This window comes from Staurois parvus, unplaced genomic scaffold, assembly GCF_062004578.1.
Source record: "Staurois parvus isolate SC_StPar_1 unplaced genomic scaffold, SC_StPar_1.0 ptg001221l, whole genome shotgun sequence".
NCBI classification, from domain to species: Eukaryota; Metazoa; Chordata; class Amphibia; order Anura; family Ranidae; genus Staurois; species Staurois parvus.
This window is the reverse complement of record NW_028319017.1, coordinates 570,441-598,102: the sequence shown is the minus strand read 5'-3', so window position 1 is coordinate 598,102 and position 27,662 is coordinate 570,441. Positions and strand designations below refer to the sequence as shown.

The 27,662-nt window shown below is 49.1% G+C and overlaps 1 protein-coding gene across 1 annotated transcript in view; it reads right to left on the bottom strand.

Moving 5' to 3' along the window:
* The window catches only part of MPL (MPL proto-oncogene, thrombopoietin receptor), a 35,940-nt gene extending 8,666 nt beyond the window's left edge, over positions 1-27,274 (bottom strand). The window contains exons 1-11 of the mRNA XM_089660288.1: positions 27,184-27,274; positions 26,232-26,370; positions 23,524-23,687; positions 23,316-23,366; positions 18,861-19,015; positions 18,584-18,728; positions 16,810-16,912; positions 14,359-14,522; positions 11,086-11,228; positions 6,580-6,739; positions 2,043-2,127 (exon numbers count right to left, since the gene is read on the bottom strand). Of these exons, the coding sequence (XP_089516414.1) occupies positions 2,043-2,127; positions 6,580-6,739; positions 11,086-11,228; positions 14,359-14,522; positions 16,810-16,912; positions 18,584-18,728; positions 18,861-19,015; positions 23,316-23,366; positions 23,524-23,687; positions 26,232-26,370; positions 27,184-27,274 (1,400 nt within the window). The remainder of the gene's footprint in view (positions 1-2,042; positions 2,128-6,579; positions 6,740-11,085; positions 11,229-14,358; positions 14,523-16,809; positions 16,913-18,583; positions 18,729-18,860; positions 19,016-23,315; positions 23,367-23,523; positions 23,688-26,231; positions 26,371-27,183) is intronic.
* Between the last annotated feature and the right edge of the window lie 388 nt (positions 27,275-27,662).

Sequence of the window (27,662 nt, the reverse complement as noted above, 5' to 3'; positions counted from 1 at the left end):
GAGTCAGTAATACGTGGAAAAGCAAGAGTACGGAGAAGTTGGGAAGTTGCTCAGGCCCCAGCCTGTGCTCTTAACCAGGGCCCCTGATGGTGGGGATGGACTTGCAGCACACTGAAACCCTCAAGTACACTCAACTAAAGATGTGGACCCCACTCGCGTGTGCAGAGTGCAGATGGCAGGAGACAGAAGAGGATCCGGGAAATGACCTGAGGTCAGGGCAGGCGGGCAAACACGGTAGACACAGTAGAGTCAGGAATACGTGGAAAAGCAAGAGCGCAGAGTTCGGAAGTTGTTCAGGCAATGTGAGCTGCACTGAGCATGTCTATATATAGAGAAGCAGACTGGGAGTTGGGCCAAGAAGTGATAGAAGGGAAAGGTGAGCACAGAACCCAGGAATTCATGGGAGGGGAACCACAGGTCTAGCAGAACCCCAGCAGCATAGAAGTAAGAATTTTACAAGTAGGAACTGCACGCTACACCGTGACATCCCCGTGGAAGCTGAAAATCACTGTAGTGTACTCCTGTGATCTCCATCAGCTTCTGGGTCCCGTTTAGAGCGTATGACCTGCTATTTTGTTAACAGAAGAGCTTACTCACTTGCTCAGCACCAGTACCATTCAGAGAATGCTTTTCATATTCTCAAAAAATGTAAAGCCTTCTTTGATTGGATGAGGTGGAGAGGTGGGGTGGTCATGTCACCCTCTCCACCTTGCCCAATCAGAAAACACTTTGCATTCAGAGAAAATGTAAAGTATGGCACCTGTACCAAGAGAGTGACCTCCTGTCTTCAGAATGCAGAAGTGCAACCCCTCAGCACGGGACCTGGAAGCTAGTGGAGATCACAGGAGTAGAAGTGTAGTAGTAGCGCCTACTACAGCGATTTTGCAGCTACTACAGGGATTCCGCAGGTATGGCTCATACATACTTACGTTGCGCCAAGTTGGACCAATGTGTCTTTGTGAAAAAAATTGCCATACGTTGAATTCAGCTTTAATAACTTGAGTTAGCCAGTAAAAGATCGCTTAATCTACCATTTCTGGCAAATCTATCACATACAAATATCATGAGTACGAAGCTGCCAATACACAGAGTGCAGTTATACTGTTTACAACATTTGACACCTTTCTCTGACATTCGTGTTGACACTCAATGAGCCTTTTACTGGGTTGGAACTATCCAGCCAATTCCTCACTCCTTAAACTGATATTTTATAGATAAGATGATGAAAAATGGAATATTCTATAAGGAGCTTGGATAGAAGGCTATGTTCTGGTCGCATGACCACTAAAGTGTTAGGCTGTGGAAAAGGAGTACCGTCAGTCCCCCTGTGCAGGGCCCAGGCCAGAAGGTTGGCCCAGGCATCTGGGTGGGCATGGAGGGCGATTGCTGCAGCGGGGGGTGGCAGTTACTGGAACCGATCCCCTGTACGGCTCTTTCTGCGGCAGCTGAAAGCTGTCTTCTTCTCCTCTCCCTCCCGCTGGCTTTCAGCTGCTGCAGAGAGAGCCCTACAGGGGATTGGTTCCAGTAATTGCCACCCCCCGCTGCACCAATCTCCCTCCATGCCCACCCAGATGCCTGGGCCCCCCTTCTGGCCTGGGCCATGCACAGGGGGACTGGTGGTACCCCTTTTCCACAGCCTAACACTTTAGTGGTCATGCGACCAAAACATAGCCTTCTATCCAAGCTCCCATCACCCTCCCTGTGTACCATACATTTGCCTCTGCTGCCCACGGCAGTGCTGCCGGCTTCCCTCCTCTCCTTCCCATCGGCAGCTGCAAGCACACAATTAGTTCTTTTAGGATGAAGAATGGAGTCCAGTAAATATGTCACATTTATCAGCATTTTCCTTTCCTAAATGAACACAATGAGTGATTGGTACTGGTTCATAATTGGTTGATTGGTTCATAACAGAAGCCTAGTAAAAAAAAAAAAATTTTCTGGGGGCCCTGTCAGGTTGGCTGAATGGGGCCCCATGGTTTCTAATAGCAGCCCTGTGTTGGCCATTAAAATGTAAGAATGTCATCGTAGGAAGTTTTGCTCACCTGTATACAACTGGGAACTTACAGCACACACACAATATAATTGCCAGGATGAGGAGACATAGACAGACTGCCAATATAATCCACCCTGCAGTAAACCAACATAGCAATCAACAACATATAATAAACCAATAACATATAAGGCTGCAAGGCAAGCTGGCCTCTGGGCTAATAACTGACACTCCGGGCCTCTGGAGGAGACTCAACAATCTGAGTAGAGTCACGTAACGCTTATAGCGCCCCCCCTAAGGCGGTGGTGAAAGTTTGCCCTGGCAGTGTTAGGATGTGAGAGCCGGCATCCATCCACTGATGCAGAAGTGTGAGGCATGTAGAAGTGAGATGCCGCTCAAGCTGACCGGGGCTCTAGGAATGTTAGTGATGGTATGTGGCCTCAGCCAGCACTGCTCCGGCCATGGCCTCTGACACCAGGGGCGGACTGACCATTTGGAAACTCGGGCACTGCCTGAGGGCCCAGGGTCAGTAGGGGGCCCCATGAGATGCCCCTGGTACCTTTTTCATAGGCTTTTTTGAGTTTGCGCAAGGACACAGGGGCCCCATGATCCCCTATTGCCCGGGGGCCCCATGAGTTGTCAGTCCGCCCCTGTCTGACACGCTTCACCCTGCCCACCAGGGGGCTGTCAGAGGAAAAGACGAGGAAGCCCGGGCAAATGTGCCAATGCACAATATGGCCACGCCAATTCACGCAAAGAAGTGCGTATGCGCATAGGCGGGCGACACATTTTAAAACATTCCTGTGCGCGAAAACACACCAGAACATGCAGGGTGCACTAATTGCTGACACTCAGTGGCCTTTATAAGGACTGCAGCTCTGCTCAGTGATTGCTGGATTATTGTCAGCCCCTCCTGTTCCTGCTGATTACCCATTACTGACCTGGCTTGATCCTGACCTTGCTCCTGTCTGCTGCTCTGTTTATGACCCCGGCTTGATCCTGACATTGTTCCTGTCTGCTGCTTTGTTTATGACCCCGGCTTGATCCTGACCTCGCTCCTGTTTGCTGCTCTATGACCCCGGCTTGATCCTGACCTCTCTCCTGTCTGCTGCTCTGTTTATGACCCCGGCTTGATCCTGACATTGCTCCTGTCTGCTGCTCTGTGTATGACCCCGGCTTGATCCTGACATTGCTCCTGTCTGCTGCTTTGTTTATGACCCCGGCTTGATCCTGACATTGCTCCTGTTTGCTGCTCTATGACCCCGGCTTGATCCCGACATTGCTCCTGTTTGCTGCTCTATGACCCCGGCTTGATCCTGACATTGCTCCTGTCTGCTGCTCTGTTTATGACCCCGGCTTGATCCTGACCTCGCTCCTGTCTGCTGCTGCTCTGTGTATGACCCCGGCTTGATCCTGACATTGCTCCTGTCTGCTGCTCTGTTTATGACCCTGGCTTGATCCCGACCTCGCTCCTGTCTGCTGCTGCTCTGTTTATGACCCCGGCTTGATCCTGACCTTGCTCCTGTCTGCTGCTCTGTTTATGACCCCGGCTTGATCCTGACCTCGCTCCTGTCTGCTGCTCTGTTTATGACCCCGGCTTGATCCTGACCTCGCTCCTGTCTGCTGCTGCTCTGTGTATGACCCCGGCTTGATCCCGACCTCGCTCCTGTCTGCTGCTCTGTTTATGACCCCGGCTTGATCCTGACCTCGCTCCTGTCTGCTGCTGCTCTGTTTATGACCCCGGCTTGATCCTAACGTTGCTATTCTCTGCTGTTCCATATTGATCCTGGCTCTGGCTACTGTCAACTCTACTACTGTACCCATCCTCCGGGATCTACGTGTTCTCTGGAGAAACGCATCCTGCAACTGGAGCACCCACGGGTTCCATCTCATCAGGCATTTCCAAGCAGCAACACCACTGGCAACCTGTTCTTCCTTGGGGACTGCACCTCCTGTTTCCACCTCTAGGGGCGCACTGCACTTAGCCGTAGGGGGAGCCCTCTCTCTATTGCAGCCTCGGGTCAGGTACATGACAGGGGCCTTGGTTACCTCTGTGACCAAACCCTGGTGGGCAGGCCGAAACACATTGGAGATGTGGCAAAACGCGTCAGTGGGCAGCTCTGGCTGAGGCCACCTACCATCACAAACATTCCTAGAGTCCCGGGTGGGTTTGCATATCACTTCTACAGGACAATCTGAATGTCCGTTTTCAGCCCTGAGCTCAGCTAGAGTTTGGACGGCCTAAAAGCCCAACATTTCTGTGCTAACAGGGAGAGAAGACAAGAAAATAATAGAAAACAAAAGTCAAATGTCAAAAAACAGTCAAATCTATATTATTATAATAACTCAAGAGGGAAAATGTAAATATTTACAAACACATATTGGAGATCTAGGGATGCCGTTAATATGTTTGTAGGCCAAGAAAGGGTCGGTACAATGTTGCATCTCTGGGTACCACTGAAAGGCCTCCTGCCCAAGTTCCACGTTAGTGTGGGGCCCCTGAGGGAGCATTAAAGTTACCAGTTCATCAAAAACATGCGCAGTCCCTTGACGTGACACCTCTCCCCTCTTCCTCCCTGGCTGAGCCGGGTACCCGTTTTGGGATAGGCCACCCACGAAACCAGAGGTGGGACCAGTTGGTGTTCAATGCTTTACTAGTCAAACCACAAGGGATGCAACTTCTTCCCTGTTCAGCAGAGGCTGGTAGTTTCCTCCCAGGGTGGGCATCTTTAGTGATGACCCCTTTTAAAGTGGTTGTGAACCTCAGACATGAAATATGAACAAAGCATATCCCTCTATAGTGTGTACTTGTCTCAATCCAGAGCACTGAGTGTCATTTCTGTCTGCTGCCTTCTTCCTCTGCTATCTCCATGAGTAACTTCTGATGAGCTCTCCTGACACCAAGAGAAAAATGGTGACAGGGGGAGGGACCTCCAGCAGATTGACAGCCTCAGCTCTGTTCCTGTGAGCTGTGTAGAGGGGGGGGGTGTCTCTTTCCACCAATCAGCTCTCAGAGCTCCTGCACAGTGTGTAACTGCAGATCCCCGCCCCCTGCTTTTCAGAGCTGAGAGATCCTGTGTAAAGTCTGCATTTGGCATTGGATGTAGGCGGGGTCCTAGGCAAGACCAGCTACTTGCACCCCCCCCCCCCAAAAAAAACAAATTGAAAACTTTACCTATAGTTCTGCTTCATGCCTTCTAGCACACATCCTCTCAAATTGTCCACCCTAGCACAAATCTTCTCCCCCAAATTTCCCCTCCAAACATAAATCCGCCCAATTCCACCTCCTAGCACAACCCCCTCCAAATTACCCTTCCCAGCACAAATCCCTCCTCTCCACCCAAATCCCCCCTTCTAGCACATCCACTCCCAATCTCCTCCCCTAGCACAGCACAACCCCATCCCCCTCCTAACAAAAATCTCCCCATCCCCCTTTCCTAGCACAAATTCCTCCCCAAATTCCCCCTTCTAGCACACACCCCTAATCCTCCCTTCTAAAACAAACCCTCCAATCCCCCCTTGTAGCATGACCCCTCCCCCCCAATCCCCCCTTCTAGCACAACCCCCCCAATCCCCCCCTAGCACAAATCCCCCCTCCCCAATCTTCTTTCCTAACACAAATCCTCTCAATCCCCTCTTCTAGCACAAATCCCCCCTCCCCAATCTTCTTTCCTAACACAAATCCTCTCAATCCCCTCTTCTAGCACAAATCCCCCCTCCTAGCATAAATCCCCCCCAATTCCCCCTCCTAGCACACACCCCCAATCCCCTCTCCTTGCACAAACCCCCCCCCCATCCTCCCTTCTAGCACATCAACCCCCCCCCCTCAATCCCCCCTCCTAGCACAAACCCCCCCTCAATCCCCCCTCCTAGCATAAATCCCCCCTCCCCAATCCTCTTTCCTGACACAAATCCTTTCAATCACCTCTCCTAGCACAAATTCTCCCTCCTCAATCCACTCCCCTAACACAAATTTCCCCGATCCTCACTCCTAGCACAAATCCCCCCTCCCAATCCTCTTTCCTAACACAAATCCCCCCTCCCAGCATCAATCTTCTTCCTTTAATCCCCCCACCTAAGACAAATTCCCCCAAACTTCTATTCTAGCCAAACCCCCTCCAAATTACCCTTCCCAGCATAAAATCCTCCCACCTTACCCAAATCCCCCCAAGGCCCATCCCAGCACCCCCCTAGATCTGGTCACGGCGTAGAATAGGGAAACCAGTGATTGTGGCTGCAGCCCCTAGACGGCAGTGCACCCTAGGCAGCTGCCTAATGGTAGCACGGCCCTGGGACCAGTCCCTTCACTGGGTATATGGAAGGGTTTACAACCACTTTAAGTTGTTCTCAGGAATCAGGACTCCTAGGTATTCCCCCATCAGGGGAAATGGCAGTTGCTTTCATTATCACCCCCCCCCCCCCTAGTCAGCGACACGACTCTCTCCTCTCTTCCCTTCCCTTCGCTCTGAGTCACTCCTAAACCCAACCCACTATTTATTACTTGGGGGAGGGCACCACCTAATGGTCAAACTAGGAACTGGTCTAACACCCCTTTACAGGCATATAATGGCTTGCCACAAGTATCTCACCTGTACTGGAGGGAATATTGATGTTGATTCTGGCTGACCAGTCACTCCAGAAGCCCTGGATTCTGTCTGAATTCGGTACTGCCCTCAGCTGGAAGACATAGCTTGTTCCTGCAACTACGGACAGCGTCTTGTTTCGGACTCCAGCCGGGACCTGCAGAATCTGATAGACAACAGGAATTTCTGAGTCTCTGCTTACAGTGCACCACCCTAGTACATTGAAGCTGTGTTTGCCATAATTATCCCCATTTGTGCTGTGCTGACAGATCTCATTATCAGTTGTAAACTAGATTTGCCCATTGTATATCGTTAGAACAAAGGGTTAAATATTTAGAAGCTGGTCTCCTGTTTTGTTTATAAACAATGTTACTTTGTATCTCTCTATATCCCGTCTGATCGACGTTTATAAACAATGTTACTTTGTATCTCTCTGTCTCCAGTCTGATCGATGTTTATAAACAATGTTACTTTGTATCTCTCTATCTCCTGTCTGATCGATGTTTATAAACAATGTTACTTTGTATCTCTCTATCTCGCGTCTGAGCGATGTTTATGAACAATGTTACTTTGTATCTCTCTATCTCCCGTCTGATCAATGTTTATAAACAATGTTACTTTGTATCTCTCTATCTCGCGTCTGAGCGATATTTATGAACAATGTTACTTTGTATCTCTCTATCTCCCGTCTGATCAATGTTTATAAATGATGTTACTTTGTATCTCTCTATCTCCCGTCTGATCAATGTTTATAAACAATGTTACTTTGTATCTCTCTATATCCCGTCTGATCGATGTTTATAAAGAATGTTACTTTGTATCTCTCTATATCCCGTCTGATCGATGTTTATAAAGAATGTTACTTTGTATCTCTCTATCTCGCGTCTGAGCGATGTTTATGAACAATGTTACCCTCTCTACTTGTCCTGGTGACCATTATTACCAAGAGTGAAAGAAAACCCCAAACAATGGGTTGTCACCAGATCAGAAATAATGAGGAAATCATCCAATGGAGACACGAGTTCTGGTGACAACCAGAGAGTCTCTACTTTTGGAGGGATTTTCTCTCACTTCCTGTTGTGACTATTGGACAGGAAGTGAAGGGAAATTTCTCCAGTGGGGAGGGGGTATAACCCTTCCTTATTCTATTTAAAATAAAATTTTTAAAAATGTGCTTTGAGTTCTACTTTAAAGTGATATTCACACCATACCTACCTGCTCTGTGTAATAGTTCTGCAGAGAGCAGCCTCGATCCTCTTCTTCTCGGGTCCTCAACCGATGCTCCTTCTACTTGACCAGTGACCCCAATACCAAACTGTTTGCTATGGGGGTACTGGTGCATGCTCACTCCCGAGCCCCGATCTTTACGGCCATAAGACACATAAAGCAGTGGCTTGCCCCCGCCCCCATTCTCTCCTCATTGGCTCACTGGCTGTGATTGACAGCCAATGTGATTGACAGCCAATGAGGAGGGAGAGACCTAGGATAACCGAGGATTGAGAGGGGACAAGTGAGTATTGGGGGGGGGGTGCAGGGGGAGCAACACACAGAAGGATTTTTACTTTCATGTATAGAATGCAAAAACCTTCAGACTTTACAGCCACTTTAAAGGTCGGTTCACATTATCAAAACGCAGTCCAGATGAGGTCCGGATGAGTTTCTGCATGCGCAATTGATACGTTCCGCGTGTTTTTGATGCGTTTTTGACGCTTTCCGGTTCATTTTTCCCCCTCTCTTTTTCTTCAATGTAAATAAGGACATGTGCATTGCAGTGCGTTTTTGGTGCATTCTGGTGCGTTTTTTTATGCGTTTTACCGCATTCCAGTACAGTTCTGAGTAGGAAAAATGCAGCCTGTTCTACTTTTTTTTTTCTGCAACCGGAACACACCGGAGCTGCAAGCATTGGTGTATTTAGATTTTTTGCTGCCCTAGGCGACACAAAAATCGTCCGCCCCCACGTACACCGACCAACATCCCCCCCTTGCCCCTCTCGTAGAGAAAGCTTGACACTGACCAACAACACCCCTGCCCCCCACCTGGGAGAGCCTTCTGCTATGCCCCCCCCGTGATAGAGAGACACTCATCTTCATCTCCGGACATCCCCAGGAATGAGAGTCGGGCTCTACATACACTATCAAGCAGCTTCTCTCGGATCCCACCTGGTTCAAATGGAGCATGTGTCCCTTCTTTCATCCCTTCTTCTGGGGGGGAGGTGCTTCCCCCCCCCCCCTGAAAAATGCCACCCTAGGCAAGTGCCTTGTTTGCCTTGTGGTAAATACTTCCCTGGTTGCAAGCACTGATGTGAACTATGACATTGACAACCATATCACCTACTTTCTGTACATTTTGGATGCAGAAAAAAAGCAACTGAAACGCATGGAGTGTGAACTGGCACTAAGTCTTTCTAATTGGATGGAAGGGCTGTGAACTTGATCGGAAATGCCATGACACCTTACTCTAAGACAGTATTTCTCAACCTTTTTTTCAGTCAAGGCACCCTTTAAAATCATGGACATTCCCGAGGCACCCCATTCTAAAATGTGAAAAACTATTCTAATCATTTTATATACCGCAGCTACATCCACACATGTAGGACACCCAACATTAGAGGGGATTTATTTTTCCAAAGCAAATATACTTTTGCACACTGGTACTGACTAGTATTCCAATGTTTCTCCTCTCCCTCAGTTTTTATCCATCACTGAGCTAATGTGACCCCAGCGCTGATGGAGAGGGGTGGGGGAGGGTCAAACTAGGATGCTGTGCAGGCAGCTGACATCCTCCTTATCAACTGATGATGTCATTGGTTGTCAGGACGCTGGTGGCTAGAAGGTCGTAATGGTGCACAATGAAGACCTGTGGGTTTGTGTAACTAAAAGACAGGCTGATCCCCCCGCTGGCTTCTATACAAATTTTAGGCAATTTTTAGACATTTTGCCAACTTGAATGAATGAATGAAGCCATCCATTGTATACAACTGTCATGTGACCTGCTGTGATTGGTTACAGCAGGTCACATGGTACCTGCAACGGGGGCCGGTACTCAGATATGTCATCGGCCATGTCCGAGGTACACGGCCGGTGACAGATCGCGCCGCTGCGCCGCTCTGCATTAGCGCAAACTGCGCATGTGCGGGAGCACGCCAAATGGCGTGCACCCGGAGTGCAGAAGCACTTTTGAAGCCGCCAAACGGCCATTGGCCAGGCGGCTAATGGTTAAAAATTATAATTTTTGGTTATAAACTATTTTGGGTTTTTTTTATTTTTACTAAAAAGATAATGGAATACATTTTGGCCAAGATTTGAGATGAAATACTATCTATTTGCAAAATTTTATAAGAAAAACTTTTGGACTTTTTCATTTACATAGCATAAATACCACCAAAATAAAGCTTTATCTGTTTCAAAAAAATGTTAAAAAATTCATATGTGTACAGTGTTGCATGACTGCGCAATTGTCATTCAAAGTGTGATTGCGCTGAAAGCTGGGAATTGGCCTGGACAGGAAGGGGGGTGAAAGTGTCCGGACAGGAAGGGGGTGAAAGTGTCCGGACAGGAAGGGGGGTGTAAGTGTCCGGACAGGAAGGGGGGTGTAAGTGTCCGGACAGGAAGGGGGGGAAAGTGTCTGGACTGGAAGGGGGGTGAAAGTGTCCGGACAAGAAGGGGGGTGAAAGTGTCCGGACAAGAAGGGGGTGAAAGTGTCCGGACAGGAAGGGGGGTGAAAGTGTCCGGACAGGAAGGGGGGTGAAAGTGTCAGGACAGGAAGGGGGGTGTAAGTGTCCGGACTGGAAGGGGGGAAAGTGTCCGGACTGGAAGGGGGTGGAAAGCGTCCGGACTGGAAGGGGGGGAAAGTGTCCGGACTGGAAGGGGGGGAAAGTGTCCGGACTGGAAGGGGGTGGAAAGCGTCCGGACTGGAAGGGGGTGGAAAGCGTCCGGACTGGAAGGGGGTGAAAGTGTCCGGACTGGAAGGGGGGGAAAGTGTCCGGACTGGAAGGGGGGGAAAGTGTCCGGACTGGAAGGGGGGGAAAGTGTCCGGACTGGAAGGGGGTGAAAGTGTCCGGACTGGAAGGGGGTGAAAGTGTCCGGACTGGAAGGGGGTGAAAGTGTCCGGACTGGAAGGGGGGGAAAGTGTCCGGACTGGAAGGGGGTGAAAGTGTCCGGACTGGAAGGGGGTGAAAGTGTCCGGACTGGAAGGGGGTGAAAGTGTCCGGACTGGAAGGGGGTGAAAGCGTCTGGACTGGAAGGGGGGGAAAGCGTCCGGACTGGAAGGGGGTGAAAGCGTCCGGACTGGAAGGGGGTGAAAGCGTCCAGACAGGAAGGGGGGGAAAGTGTCCGGACTGGAAGGGGGTAAGCTCCTTCTGTCTGAGTTCTACAAAAAGACCCCGGTTGTTTTATCATTTTAGGGGAGTCGCCCATAATTGTGATCATCTACCATCTCTTTGGGAAGTTTTATCCGCAGATTCACATTTTTGTTCCAAACGTCTTTCTATCACAGCGACTTCTCATACCGTACCGTCCATGTCTTCTCCCCGTCCTGCGAGAATCGGATCTGGTACATCAGGTGTTCCTCCAGCTGCAGCAGAGGGCTTGACCAGTTGAGAGCCAGCATGTTCCCAGGCAGCTGATGGACCTGCAGTTCTGGTACTGGTGGGAGCACTGCGTTCACACACAACAGCGGCAGGTTTGTTCGTGACAAAGAAAAAATAGCAGCCGCTCAAATTATTCTATAACTAGCATAAATGAATCATGCATGGATACGGCAGTGCACTAAACAAACATTCCTTAGCATCATTAGTATTAATGGGAGGAACAATGCCCCATCATTGGTGTCAGTGGGAGGAATAGTGCCCCATCATTGGTGTCAGTGGGAGGAATAGTGCCCCATCATTGGTATCAGTGGGAGGAATAGTGCCCCATCATTGGTGTCAGTGGGAGGAATAGTGCCCCATCATTGGTGTTAGTGGAAGAAATAGTGCCCAATCATTGGTGTCAGTGGAAGGAATAGTGCCCCATCATTGGTGTCAGTGGGAGGAATAGTGCCCCATCATTGGTATCAGTGGGAGGAATAGTGCCCCATCATTGGTATTAGTGGGAGAAATAATGCCCCATCATTGGTGTCAGTGGGAGGAATAGTGTCCCATCATTGGTATCAGTGGGAGGAATAGTGCCCCATCATTGGTGTCAGTGGGAGGAATAGTGCCCCATCATTGGTATCAGTGGGAGGAATAGTGCCCCATCATTGGTGTCAGTGGAAGAAATAGTGCCCCATCATTGGTGTCAGTGGGAGGAATAGTGCCCCATCATTGGTGTCAGTGGGAGGAATAGCGTCCCATCATTGGTGTCAGTGGAAGAAATAGTGCCCCATCATTGGTGTCAGTGGGAGGAATAGTGCCCCATCATTGATGTCAGTGGGAGGAATAGTGCCCCATCATTGGTATCAGTGGGAGGAATAGTGCCCCATCATGGTGTCAGTGGGAGGAATAGTGCCCCATCATTGATGTCAGTGGGAGGAATAGTGTCCCATCATTGGTGTCAGTGGGAGGAATAGTGCCCCATCATTGGTTTCAGTGGAAGGAATGGCTCCATTTTTAATGTCAGTGGCAGGAGTAGTGCCCCATTATTGGTGTCAGTGGGAGGAATAGTGCCCCATTATTGGTGTCAGTGCGAGAAATAGTGCTCCATTGTTGGTGTCAGTGGAAGGAATAGTGCTTCATTATTGGTGTCACTGGGAGGTATAGTGCCCCATCATTGGTATCAGTAGAAGGAATAGCCTTATTGTTGGTGTCAGTGGAAGGAATAGTGCCCCATCATTGGTGTCAGTAGAAGGAATAGCCTTATTGTTGGTGTCAGTGGAAGGAATAGTGCTTTGTCACTGATGTTAGTGGGAGGATTAGTGCTTTATTATTGGTGTCAGTGGGAGGAATAGTGTCCCATCCAGGGGCGGACTGACCATTTGGAAACTCAGGCACTGCCCGAGGGCCCAGGGTCAGTAGGGGGCCCCATGAGATGCCCCTGGTACCTTTTTCATAGGCTTTTTTGAGATTGGGCAAGGACACAGGGGCCCCATGATCCCCTATTGCCCGGGGGCCCCATGAGTTGTCAGTCTGCCCCTGGTCCCATCACTGGTGTATTGGATATTCCCTGGAGCAACAACAGATGGGAAGCTCAGAGGTTTTTGTTGCACACATTTACAAATATTTTTTAGGTCATTTTACAGCTTCAAGGTGCTTCTGCCAACAATGGCTCCCAACCTCAGACTATCTGAGCTCCCAATCTGGGACATGCAGTATATATAATTGAGGCAGGTTTAACTTAGAGGTAGCATCCTCCTCTGGGTATCCCTTGTACTTTGAAGAAGGATGGGGCTATCTTAACATTAGAACATACACTATAATGCCAAAAGTATTGGGCCCCGCCCTCCATATCATGTGATTCAGGTGCTCCAATCCCCTCCATATCATGTGATTCAGGTGCTCCAATCCCCTCCATATCATGTGATTCAGGTGTTCCAATCCCCTCCATGGCCCCAGGTGTATACAATCAAGTCCCTAGGCATGCAGACTGCTTCTACAAACATTTGTGAGAGAATGGGTCGCTCTCAGGAGCTCAGTGACTCCAAGCGTGGTCCCGTGATAGGTGGTCACCTGGGCAATAAGTCCATCCGTGACATTTCCTGGCTACTAAATATTCCACGTTCAACTGTTAGTGGGATTATAACAAAGTGGAAGCAACTGGGAAAAACAGCAACTCAGTCACCAAGTGGTAGGCCACGTCACATGACAGGGCGGGGTCAGCGCATGCTGAAGCACACAGTGCGCAGAAGTCACCAACTGTCTGCAGAGTCAATAGCTAAAGACCTCCAAACTTGGTGTGGCCTTCAGATGAGCCCAACAACAGTGCGTAGAGAGCTTCATGGAATGGGTTTCCATGGCTGAGTAGCTGCATCCAAGCCTTCCATCACCAAGTGCAATGCAAAGCGTCAGATGTTGTGGTGTAAAGCATGTAGCCACTGGACTCTACAGCAGAGGAGACACGTTCTCTGGAATGACCAATCACGCTTGTCTGTCTGGCAATCCAATGGACGTGTCTGGGTTTGGCGGTGGCCAGGAGAACGGTACTTGCCTAACTGCATTGTGCCAAGTGTAAAGTTTGGTGGAGGGGGGATTATGGTGTGGGGTTGTTCCTCAAGGGTTGGGCTTGGCCCCCTAGTTCCAGTGAAGGGAACTCTTCAGGTGTCAGCAAACCAAGACATTTTGGACAATTTCATGCTCCCAATTTTGTGGGAGGAGTTTGGGGATGGCCCCTTCCTATTCCAACATGACTGCGCACCAGTGCACAAAGCAAGGTCCATAAACACATGGAGGAGCCAGTTTGGGGTGGAGGAACTTGATTGGCCTGCACAGAGTCCTGACCTCAACCCCATAGAACACCTTTGGGATGAATTAGAGCGGAGACTGCGATCCAGGCCTCCTCCCCCGACATCAGTGCCTGACCTGACAAATGTGCTTCTGGAAGAATGGTCCAACCTTCCCATAGACACCCTCCTAAACCTTGTGGACGGCCTTCCCAGAAGAGTTGAAGCTGTTATAGCTGCAAAGGGCGGGGCCAACTCAATATTGAACCCTACGGACTAAGACTGGGGGGCCATTAAAGGTCATGTGCACGGAAAGGCCGGTCGACCCAATACTGCGGGCAATATAGTGTATGTTCAATGAATATTGTATACCAGCACTGTGCGTTCCTCACGTTTTCTCCACCATGCGGCACACTTACTATAGCTACTTACCCACATAGTGGATCCAGAAAGGCTTCGGGTAGCAGATGCTCCAATGCCCAATCACGGATGATATTTGAATTTTTAGGGAGGCCGCACTGTCATTTCTGGCCAGGAAGGCACAGTTGCAGCCTTCAACCATGACCGCTTGCTTGCAGCTCTTCCATTCGGCTTCACTACGTGAAGATCACACAATGATTTAGTGCATTCCATAGAGAAAATAATGGGATAAAAATCAAATCGCACAATGAGAAAAAAAATCATTTAAATAAAAAAAGTGCATCGCTGTTCATCCAATGGAACTGCATGTGAATGAATTCTGCGTGAATGGAGCAAAGTCGAATGTTCTCAGGCTATATTCTCTGCAGATCGAATGTGCGAATGGGGAAAATACTCGGTGTGTAAAACTAGCTGAATTCATTGGTGTGCGCCTCATTTCCTTTAACCATATGATGGTCAGGTGACCACAAGCCTTTGGCCATAGCGTGCCATTTATTTATATTTGAAGACGCTGGAGGTAAGTGCTACCGGAAACAACCCTATTTCCATTGATTCAGATATCTGGAGTCCAGGCAAAGGTTCTATTTCTATAATGGGAAATCATTGGAGCCATTGGATTTTTGTTATTACCATCTGTCTCCCTCTTGATTGTACTTTCCTGTCCCGTTGACAACAACCCCCACCCTCACTGGTGTCATAGGGACAGGAAGTGAGGAAAAATCTCCCCAGTGTGGTCACAGAGGGAAATAAAAAGCTTACTTATAAAAACTCTATAGCTGAGGTTAAGACTTAAGGTGACACTAAACGATATCTTTATTCTCCCAAAATAATCCCTACACATCCTCTACTTACTGCCCTGTAAACTATTTTTCATCAGTTTGTTTCTTACTGTGTTTTTCTGCTTGTTCCATCCTCTGTGAGCTACCAAACCTCTCCTTTTCACCCCCATTTCTGTTTGCTTGAAACTAGCTGCGAATGTTGGTTGTAGTCCTGTACACTGCTGAATCACACTACACATCCCATGGCCATAGTCCATCTTGGGAGTGAGCGAGAGAGGATGGCTATGTTCCTACATACAGTGGGACCATGGAGAATAAATGTAGCCACCCATCCCAAGTGTAGCCACCCATCCCAAGTGTAGCCACCCATCCCAAGTGTAGCCATCCATCCCAAATGTATCCACCCATCCCAAATGTAGTCACGCACCCCAAGCTTAGCCACTCATTCCAAAAGTAACCGCCCCCCCTACCCCAAACGTAGTTCACCCACCCCAAGCATAGCCACCCATCCCAAACATAGCCACCCATCCCAAATGTAGTCACCCATCCCAAACGTAGCCACCCATCCCAAACGAAGCCATCAATTCCAAAAGTAGCTACCAATCCTAAGCATAGCCACCCATTCCAAACATAGCCACCCACCCCAAATGTAGCCACCCATCCCAAATGTAGCCACTCATCCCAAACGTAGCCACCCATCCCAAATGTAGCCACTCATCCCAAACGTAGCCACCCATCCCAAACATAACCACCCATCCCAAATGTAGCCACCCATCCCAAATGTAGTCATGCACCCCAAGCTTAGCCACCCATTCCAAATGTAATCACCCACCCTACTCCAAACATAGCCACCCATCTCAAACAGCAGCCCACCCCAAACGTAGTCACCCACCCCAAACGTAGCTACCCAACCCAAACGTAGCCACTCTTCCCAAATGTTGCCACCCATCCCAAACGTAGCCACCCATTCAAAACGTAGCCACCCATTTCAAACAAAGCCACTCATCCCAAACGAAGCCATCAACTCCAAAAGTAGCTACCCATCCCAAGCATAGCCCCCATTCCAAACAAAACCACCCATCGCAAACGTAGCCATCCACTCCAAACCTAGCTACCCATCCAAAACATAACCACCCACCCTAAACATAGCCACCCATCCCAAACGTAGCCCCCCCACTCCAAATGTAGCCACCCATCCCAAATGTAGCCACCCATCCCAAACATAACCAGCCACCCAAATATAGCCACTAGCCGCCCACCCCAAACGTAGCCACCCATTCCAAACATAGGTATCCATCTCAAACATAGCCATCCACTCCAAACATAGCTACCCATCCCAATCATAACCACCCATCCCAAAACGTAGCCACCCATCAAAAATGTAGCCCCCCCACTCCACATTTAGCTATCCATCCAAACATAGCCAACCACCCCAAACGTAGCCACCTACTCCACACATAACTACCCTTCCCAAACGTTGCCCCCCATCCCAAATGTAGCCCCCCACTCCAAATATGGCCACCCATCCAAACATAGCCACCTACCCCAAACATAGCCACCTACCCCAAACATAGCCACTTTAGAATTTTTTTTTTAAAACCAGAATTTAGTTTCATTTTAACCCGGTTTGTGGGTTTGTAGATCTGTATCTTCATTAATGTCAGTGCAGTCACCCCCCCCACACCTGTATTTATAGAAGACTTGCTGGGATGACCAATCATTGTCCGTCTTCCATTGACAGCACACAAGGGTCAGGTCAGAAGTGAAGCATTTCAACCCGTCGATGTCTGAGAAGAGAACACAGTGAGTCAGTGAAACAGTCTGAGGAATCTTTTGCACAAACAGAACCACGGTGGCCAAATTTCTTGAGATGAGGGGCCTCAAATGTGGCCCTTAACATAACCAAAAGGCTTCATCTAAAATTAAGGAATTACTCAATATCAGAGGCAGCAGGATATAATCCAAGCATTTGGGCATGACACAAGAGATGGTCAGAGACTGCGGCCATTATACAAGAGATGGTCAGAGACTGCGGCCATGATACAAGAGATGGTCAGAGACTGCGGCCATGATACAAGAGATGGTCAGAGACTGCGGCCATGATACAAGAGATGGTCAGAGACTGTGGATGTGATACAAGAGATGGTCAGAGACTGCAGACACGATACAGGAGATGGTCAGAGACTGCAGACATAATACAAGAGAGAGACTGCAGACGTAATACAAGAGATGGTCAGAGACTGCAGACATAATACAGGAGATGGTCAGAGATTGCAAACATGATACAAGAGACGGTCAGAGACTGCAGACATGATACAGGAGACAGTCAGAGACTGCAGACATTATACAGGACATGGTCAGAGACTGCAGACGTGATACAAGAGCCAGTCAGAGATTGCAGACATGATACAAGAGATGGTCAGAGACTGCAGACATGAAACAGTAGATGGTCAGAGACTGCAGACGTAATACAAGAGATGGTCAGAGATTGCAAACATGATACAAGAGACAGTCAGAGACTGCAGACATGATACAAGAGACAGTCAGAGATTGCAGACATGATACAAAAGAGGGTCAGAGACTGTGGATGTGATACAAGAGATGGTCAGAGAATGCAGACATGATACAGGAGATGGTCAGAGACTGCAGACATGATACAAGAGATGGTCAGAGATGGTGGAAATGACACGAGATGGTCAAAGACTGTTGATGTGATACAATAGATGGTCAGAGACTGCAGACATTATACAGGACATGGTCAGAGACTGCAGACGTAATACAAGAGATGGTCAGAGATTGCAAACATGATACAAGAGACGGTCAGAGACTACAGACATGATACAAGAGACAGTCAGAGACTGCAGACATGATACAAGAGACCGTCAGAGACTGCAGACATAATACAAGAGACCGTCAGAGATTGCAGACATGATACAAGAGATGGTCAGAGACTGCAGACATGATACAAGAGACGGTCAGAGACTGTGGATGTGATACAAGAGATGGTCAGAGACTGCAGACACGATACAGGAGATGGTCAGAGACTGCAGACATGATGGGTTGTTGGAGACTGGTAGGTAAATGCTTCATAGGCTGGAGGCACATTACACAAGACTGCGAGACATCATTGCTATAATAGGGTAATAAGCAAACATGGATTAGTGTGTGTAGGGTCCACCGGGTCACACAAACAGTGCCAGAGCGCTGCATGCGGCCCCCAGGCTGCAGGTGGAACTAGAACCTCTGACAATGTTTTTATGGAGTCTCTGCCTTCCTGTCCCAGTGACAACCACCCTTCCCGGTGTCACAGCGATAGAAAGCGAAGAGAAATCTCCTCCATGGGGACACAGACAGAAATGTCAAATCTGACAGATCCTGTAACTCCCTCCCACCTCTCTTCAAAACTAAAAAAAAAGAAATGTGGTGGGAATTCGGCTTTATAGCGATGCAATTCATACCTGAATATCCCGGACTGTGGAATGATATCACCTCTGACCACGGCCCCCAGATGGCATTCTCACTCGTCAGAGACGTGCGCACGCGGAAGTGGTAGAGCAGGTCCGGCTTCAGCTGAGACAGTTTTACTTCGTCTTCCTGCACAATCTGCTCAGAGATATAATATGTTATTCTATCAATTATTATTATATTTAATTATTACGCCCGGCTGTGACCCGGGGAGAAATTTAAAAAAAAAACAATGTATAAAAAAAATAACGAAGAAATGTTAAAAATCACCTTTTGCTGTTTGTCTTCAGAATCCTCCGACCAATACTGAACCTCGTACTGCAGAACAAACGGGAATTCAAATTCTGGAGGGTCCCACTTCACACGGATCTGGTCTCTGCTCTCATCCCAGGTAACCCCGATATTACCAGGATATGGGAATATTCCTACAAATGCACACAGGTCAGTAGAAATGTTTCTTCTAAATGTGATGAAGTTACAGTTTGTTCTTTTGCACGGCTTGGAGGATATTACCAAAAATACAATGTTGATGCGTTAAGTACTAAATGAAGATAGAGCGGGTGGGCGGAAAGCTGGATTTTTGATTTGTGACTAGAGCTGATGTCAGGAAAACTCTACTGTCCGGCAAAGGTGAGGCTAGGCAGCCCCCTATGTGGGCCCTTAACATACTCTATATTGCCAAAAGCATTGGCCCCGCCCTCCAAATCATTGGATTTGGGTGTTCCAATCCCCTCCATGGCCACAGGTGTATACAATCAAGCCCCTAGGCATGCAGACTGCTTCTACAAACATTGGTGAAAGAATGGGTCGCTCTCAGGAGTTCAGTGGCTCCAAGCGTGGTCCCGTGATAGGTGGCCACCTGGGCAATAAGTCCATCTGTGACATTTCCTGGCTACTAAATATTCCACGCTCAACTGTTAGTGGGATTATAACAAAGTGGAAGCAACTGGGAACAGCAACTCAGCCACCAAGTGGTAGGCCATGTCACATGACAGGGCGGGGTCAGCGCATGCTGAAGAGCACAGTGCGCAGAAGTCACCAACTGTCTGCAGAGTCAATAGCTAAAGATCTCCAAACTTGGTGTGGCCTTCAGATGAGCCCAACAACAGTGCGTAGAGAGCTTCATGGAATGGGTTTCCATGGCCGAGCAGCTGCATCCAAGCCTTCCATCACCATGTGCAGTCCTGGACTGGTAGGAGGAATAGACGATTCCATTATTAGCTGAGGGCAGTGTGACATAAATGCACAGATTTGAGTAACTGAAATGTGATCTGTAGCAACATGTAATCATAAATTTAGTTCAGTCCTTATCATTAAAGAAATATTCAGTCATAGGTACACAGAGACAGATGGTCACCAATTAGCATCTGAAGGGACCTTGCTTCCTCAGGATGGAAGCGGCACCTGGGTGCTAATAAGATTTTGTCACCTATATATAATCAGACTTTGCCATCTTCCTGAAGTTTAAAAGAGAAACGCAGACGTTTCGGCTTCATGACACCAGGGGGGCTCCGATCTGTCTAGGGAGCTCTAAATGTATATACATAGACCAAAGGAGTATGTTTCATCCCTCATAAAAGCTACAATATTAGTTGCAGAGAGATGAAAACACTTTCTTCTGATTGGACACTCTGTAGGCTACATCGGCATATAAAAACTATATTTGTGGCCTATGTAGAATGCCAGAAAAATGCAGGAAATGGTTATGTGGCGCTGGAGTGCGACAGCGGAACAGTGATTGTTACTGTCGCGATCGGACTGATGCGCTGGTGTCGAAAATTCAATCTCCAACTTGGTGATTCAAACCGGTCTTGGTCCAATCGGCTTCGGGCATATCAACACCCAGAACATCCTGTGGGCGGGTACAGAAACACCCCCCCAGAGTCGATTGGCCAAGGACTAATGTCCAGCCCACGTCCATATTCCCATAAATTGAGGACCCTGACATTTGGACATTGTGATTCGTATGGAGCCAGTTCGATTGACTGACGGATTGCTGATTCTCCCTGACTTGCTCCAGTCGCAGGGTAAATCTTGGTAAAAGTTTTATTTCTGTTTTTTATTCTCTTTTATTTTATAGTGAATAGTCATTTGTGTGTCTTCTTGTATTTTTTGTATTTCTGTAACTTTTTATACTTTGTACATATTTTATGCACCGCTCACTTTCAGGATATTAAATCTTAAAATTAATAAGTGACTTCTGTGTATTTAAGCTCGGGCTCATATCTCCGGAGAGATTAGATTGTATTGTATGTTAGTGTCTTTATATGCTCGGTCAAGCTCATTGCCAATCTGTACGCAATTGCGCTGCGTGTTGGCAGATTGCGTGCAGATTGTAAAGGTAACAGATCTGCCAGACGGAGAACTGTGTGTGTGGGGTGTCCAAACAGACCGTTCTGCGGATAAACTGTTGGGTGGTGGCAGGCTACCGTTTGTGGTGTGTCTGGTGTGGGGGGGTGTGGACAGTGAAAGAGTGATTAACACCAGGGTCCTGGCTTGTAGGATAGCTGGAGGGATCCTAGAAGGGTGTGCGATTGCTAAGCTGCTCCTCAACTCTAATTAGTGCACCAGATTGTATGTGAGATTTGTATCTGCCAGTGTGTGGTCGACCAGCTGGATTGGAGTGGTGTCTCCCTCCGGTGGTGGCCAAGAGGTAGTGTGGGCTGTGAAAGTATATCACGGCCGGTCTTATATACGGTTTTATATATTCAAAGTTAAGTCCCCTTCATTTCTTCTTACCCCAAGTCACGGCCGCACGTGCGCGCCTTGGTTAGCTAGTCGCTGTGGGCGTGGCGTGTGGGTGAATGAACGTGACAGGCAGGATAGGCTTCTCTGAAGAGATCGGTTTTCAGAGATCGCCTAAAACTGAGCAGAGTAGGCGATAGTCTGATAAATTGGGGTAGAGAGTTCCAAAGGATGGGGGAAGCTCTGGAGAAGTCCTGGAGATGAGCATGGGAGGAGGAGACAAGGGAGCTAGAGAGCCGGAGGTCTTGTGAGGAGCGGAGAGGACGGTTTGGGTGATATTTGGAGACAAGATCGGTGATGTAATTTGGGGCGGAGTTATATATGGCTTTATATGTGATTGTTAATGTTTTGCATTTTATCTGTTGGGCAACTGGGAGCCAGTGGAGGGATTGGCAAAGAGGGGTGGAGGACACTGAGTGGAGGCCAGTGGAGGGATTGGCAAAGAGGGGTGGAGGACACTGAGTGGAGGCCAGTGGAGGGATTGGCAAAGAGGGGTGGAGGACACTGAGTGGTGTTCAGTGGAGGGATTGGCAAAGAGGGGTGGAGGACACTGAGTGGAGGCCAGTGGAGGGATTGGCAGAGAGGGATGGAGGACACTGAGTGGAGGCCAGTGGAGGGATTGGCAGAGAGGGGTGGAGGACACTGAGTGGAGGCCAGTGGAGGGATTGGCAGAGAGGGATGGAGGACACTGAGTGGAGGCCAGTGGAGGGATTGGCAGAGAGGGGTGGCAGATACAGAATTATCTATTTTACTCTATTCTATTCTATTCAAAATTCGATTTTCGAAAGACGGCTATATTCTTACAGTTTTATTCTATTCGAAATTTGAATTTCTGAAGATGGCTATATTCTTTCAATTTTTTTCTATTCTAATCTATTCTATTTTTTTATTTTCTATTCTATTCTATTAATATTCAGTTTTATTCCATTCTTTTCTATTCTATTATATTTTTTTCTTATTCTATCTATCTATCTATCTATCTCGACATTTGAATTTCAGAAGAAGTCTATGTTCTTTCTATTTTATTCTATTCTTTTAAAAATTCGAAATTCAAAAGATGGCTATATTCTTTCTATTTTATTTTATTTTGTTCTATTCTAATCTGGGGGGGGGGTGCTATGCCTGTTACCAACCTGCAAAGGGAGGACTAGAAACCTTCATCCACTGAGGACACTACAGCCCGTTGGCCATTTCTTGATGGAAGCGTGAACCATGCAGATTGTACCATGGGTCTGCATTATCAAGGTTCACAATGAAAGGTGGGTGCTTCTAAAGGACGCGGTTTGGATGGTGACACACCTTCACATCTTCCAACATCAGTTTTCTTTATGGCTTTTGGCATTCTCTGTCACATGACATCTCAAGGTTGCAAAAAAAACGTTGGTGCTGGAGGACTTCCCCCTGCCATGCATGGTGATTTCAGGTCTAAACAGGGTAGTTAGGGGTATTGAATGAGGGTCCACATTGATCAAGGTGGGAATGGTGAAGTATCTCTACTCAAGGCCACCAGAGTACCTATGAGTACTGGCCCTGGGAGCCAATGCCCTCCTGCCCAGAGGTTCAGTCCTCCCCTGCCAACCTGGATCAATGGTTCCTGATCTGTTTCCCAACTGCTGTACTGCCAGCCTTGCCTTGGACCTCTGCGTAATTGGCATCAACCCAGCCCTGTTGCCTGACCTCACCTGTGCTTTCCAAAACCATACTTTGCTACTTCTCTGTGGTCTTAGCCTCACTCCAGTTGGGTGCTGGGTTCCTCATCTTTTACCCACCTTGGAAGCACGTGTCAACTCTTCGTCATTGGTTATCGATCTTGGGCTGTCTCCCAACCATGCACCTGCCATGATCCTTGAGTCTCCAGCAGGCACCCATGCCACCCTGTCTGTTATCATAGTGATGGGAAACTCTAAGGGTCACCATTGTCACCGGAATAGGAGGTGAAGGGCTACCTTCCAATGGAGACACCTTTGACTGTCCTCTCACTTTTCAGAGATTTCCCTTTGTTGAACTGGGAATGGAAGTGAAGAGAAATCTCTAAAAGGGGAGACAGATGGCAAACTAAAACAACCCACAGGGGTTCCAACTCTCGCCATGGTTGTATGGTCCCAGGAGACTCTGAATCCTTCGCAATTCCTAACAATCCTACCACAGGGAAGTGTTCCTTGTTACGTACATGATAGCGCTTCCTTACCGAGCATCTCCACCTGGATGGTGCGCTTGTGCAGGATCTGATTGTTACTCTTATCCCTGATTAACACATGGAGGTAATTGAACAGGCGGACGTCATCATGCTCACACACGTACAGCACGGGGCTCCTGTTTTGGATGGTGATGTCACATTTCACCTCGGGCTCTCTGCGGAGAACAGAAACTCTACAGAAACAAAGAAAAACCCGAAAACTGATCTGTTCCAATATTACATTGAAACTCCGACCCAAACTATTCTTTTTGGTTGTAGATAAAGCAGGAAATGGTTAAAGTGAAGTTTAATATGCATTTATTTTGCCTTCCTTGGTTCCCTCCCCCCCTCATCAACATTCTAATAACATGTTTAACTTTCTGTGTTCATGACATATCTTATCTTAGCTCTAGTAGTGTCATCATTATATCTCTGTGTTTCTCTATGCAGTGCAGGCAGATCATGGCTGGTGGGAGGGGCTGGCAGGGTGATGTACACCGCTTCCTGAAAGCAGCACAGCACCCTGCCTCAGTACTCCTCTCAAGAGCCCTCATTCCTGATGAAAGCAGTGGGCTGGCTCTTGGGAGGGGTTATGCAAATATCAAAATGCCTTGATGTGTGGGTGTCAGTCTGGAGGAGTGGGCGTTCCTAGGCAGGATGTATTTGCATAGGAAACACCCACCTCTGATACAGAGTTTCTATGATTGAAAGAACAACAATCCCATGAATGGAAGGGGTGGGGCCAAGGACAGTCAGTCTGGGGAGGAAAGCGATAGATGATGCTGGACGTCCTCTAGCCAGGAAATGATGCAGAGCTCTATCTGCCTTGCTGCAGCTTCTAATTCACATTGTGAGAAGCTCACAGTATGCAGTGAAATCAGAGTAAGACTCTGGATGGAGCAGGGTGTTACTGCAGGGGATGGGGGGGGATATTAGGGGACTCTTCAGCAGATTTGGTGGCCCTGTAGGTGATGAGGTTTCTAAAGGGGGCTGGGAAGTACTGTGGACACCGTGGGACAATGTGTGAGAGCACTGTGGAGGGATGGAGACTCTGCAGCAGGCTGGGGGACACCTTGGGCTGTCAGTGGGTCTGGGGAACTGTGGAGGCTGAGAGCTCCCAGTGGGCCTGGGGAGAACTTTGCAGGCTGAGGGCACTCAATGTCTGGGGGCACTGTGGAGGCTGAGGGCTGTCAGTGGGCCTGCGGGGGGGGGGGACTTTGCAGGCTGAGGGCTCTCAGTGGGCCTGGGAGCACTGTGGAGGCGGAGGGCTGTCAGTGGGCCTTGGGGCATTGTGGAGGCTGAGGGTTTTCAGTGGGCCTAGGGGGGGACTTTACAGGCTGAGGACTCTCAGTGGACCTGGGGGCACTGAGGAAGCTGAGGGCTGTCAGTGGGCCTGAGGGCACTGCAGAGGCTGAGAGCTCTCAGTGGGCCTGGGAGGGGGGGTGCTTTGGAGGCTGGGGGCTCTCAGTGTGGCAGGGGGCACTGTGGGAGCTGAGGGCTCTTAGTGTGCCAGGGGGCACTGTGGGGGCTGAGGCCTGTCAGTGGGCCTGGGGGGCACTGTGGGGGCTGAGGGCTCCCAGTGTGTCAAGGGGAACTGTGGGGCTGAGGGCTCTTAGTGGGCTTGGGGCACTTTGGGGGCTGAGGGCTCTCAGTGGGTCTGGGGGCATTAAGGAGGCTGAGAGCTCTCAGTGGGCCTGGGAGGCACTGTGTAGACTGAGAGCTCACAGTGAGCCTGGGGAGAGACTTTGGAGGCTGGGGGCTCTCAGTGGGCCTGGAATGCACTGTAGAGGCTGAGGGCTCCCAGTGAGCCTGGGGGGGGGGGCTTTTGAGGCTGGGGGCTCCCAGTGGGCCTGAAATGCACTGTAGAGGCTGAGGGCTCCCAGTGAGCCTGGGGAGCTTTGGAGGCTGGGGCTCTCAGTGGGCATGGAGTAGGGTTGCCACCTCATCCCTTTAAACCCAAACACATAATAATTACACAGGTTCTGGGGCTGATTGAGTTGGTAATTAAACTCACTTAGTGCCTTATCTGCATTCATTTAGGCTCAGAACCTGTGTCATTAATTTGTGTTCGGTTTTAAAGGGATGAAGTGGCAACCCTAGCATGGGGGCACTGTGGAGGCTGAGGGCTCTCAGTGGGCCTGGGGGGCACTGTGGGGGCCGAGGGCTCTCAGTGGGCCTGGGGGCACTCTGGAGGCTGAGGGCTCTCAGTGGGCCTGGGGGCACTGTGGAGGCTGAGCGCTCTCAGTGGGCCTGGGAGGGACTTTGAAGACTGTGGGCTCTCAATGGGCATATGGGCACTGTGGAGGCTGAGGGCTCTCAATGGGCCTGGGGGCACTGTGGGAGTTGAGGGCTCTCAGTGGGCCCGGGGGCACTGTGGAGACTGAGGGTTCTCAATGGGCCCAGGGACACTGTAGGGGCTGAGGGCTCTCAGTGGGCTTGGGGGAACTGTGGGGGCTGAGGGCTCTCAGTGGGCCTGGGGGCACTGTGGACCACTATGGGAGGTGAGGGGCACTATGTGAGCTAGGAGGCACTGTGGGATCTGCAGCTGGCTGGAGACCTGGGAGAGAGGCAGTAGACCACAGCCCAGTGGTTGAGGACCACTGCTCTAGAACTGTCAAGGAACTACAAGCCCCAGCTTACTCTATCAGCAAGGCAGTGCCATACAGTGCTTTACCTGGGGGATTAGTAAATAGTTCTGTAAATGATGGAATATGACTCACTCTTCATAGGAGTAATAAAATCCACAGGTCACATCGCGTCCCGTCTCCAGCTCCTCGGCCCCCCAGTAACATGTGATCTTCATGAAGTTCCGGGAGAAGCAATGAGGGATGTCCCGGTCTCTGGACATGAGCTGCAGGTCTGGAAAATAAATGGACAACACCAGGTTACATGATCTGTCATTGCAACATTGTTGTCACTTTAGCATTCAGCAAACATTTATTATATTGCAGTTTGCCAATCCTTAGTTTCCCTTTTTTAGGCTTTCTTTCCTATATTTTCCCTTGGTGATCCTGCCAGTAAGTCTGTTGTTTTTCAACAGAACAAGCTGTCCTGCAGATGTAGCAGTTACAGGGTTAAGAAAAACTACTTATAGGGGTGCTTACAATAATCAGCTTTTATTAAAGTGTGAGGTTGTGTTTTGGCTTTACTGTGTTAGCAGGGGCGGACTGACCATTTGGAAACCCGGGCACTGCCCGAGGGCCTGGGGTCAGTAGGGGGCCCCATGAGATGCCCCTGGTACCTTTTTCATAGGCTTTTTTGAGTTTGGGCAAGGACACAGGGACCCCATGATCCCCTATTGCCCGGGGGCCCCATGTGTTGTCAGTCCGCCCTTGTGTGTTAGTGTATATAAATCTGCTAGTCCATCTAACACTCCCCTCCCCCCAGACTGACAATGCTGCTGCCTTCTGTGCCCCCCTGCACTCCTATATCCAGAGTAGGGGTGCTGTAATATAGGAGTGTTACTGGCCACATGCATATGGTGGTAGAGAACTACAAGAGACTTGGGAGGTTAGGTCACAGATGGGACATCAACAGATACGTTTTAAGATCCTACAAGACGTTGGATGGATGATGGATGGATCTCCTTGGATGTGTCAATACTTTTGTGGCTTTGGTCGTAAAAACTTCATGAATCAGAAACCCCCTCCACCACCCAAACAGCCAACATACCTTCTTTTGTCACCAGGGACATCACAGTGGTCACCCACAAGGTGAGGATGATGGAGAGAGGTCGCCGTTCTCCACACCACACATCTGCCATGTTCCTGGAGATCCAAGCTCAATCCCTCCAGCACCACAATGTGTCAGAAGGTTCTCAGGGGACTAATCTGGCTCTTACGCTGGGGCCACAGGAAATAGGAGTGTTACTGACCAGATGCATATGGTGGTAGAGGACTACAAGAGACTTGGGAGGTTAGGTCACAGATGGGACATCAACAGATACGTTTTAGGATATTTTCCTACAAGACGTTGGATGGTTGATGGATGGATCTCCTTGGATCAGGGGCGGACTGACCATTTGGAAACTCGGGCACTGCCCGAGGGCCCGGGGTCAGTAGGGGGCCCCATGAGATGCCCCTGGTACCTTTTTCATAGGCTTTTTTGAGTTTGGGCAAGGACACAGGGGCCCCATGATCCCCTATTGCCCG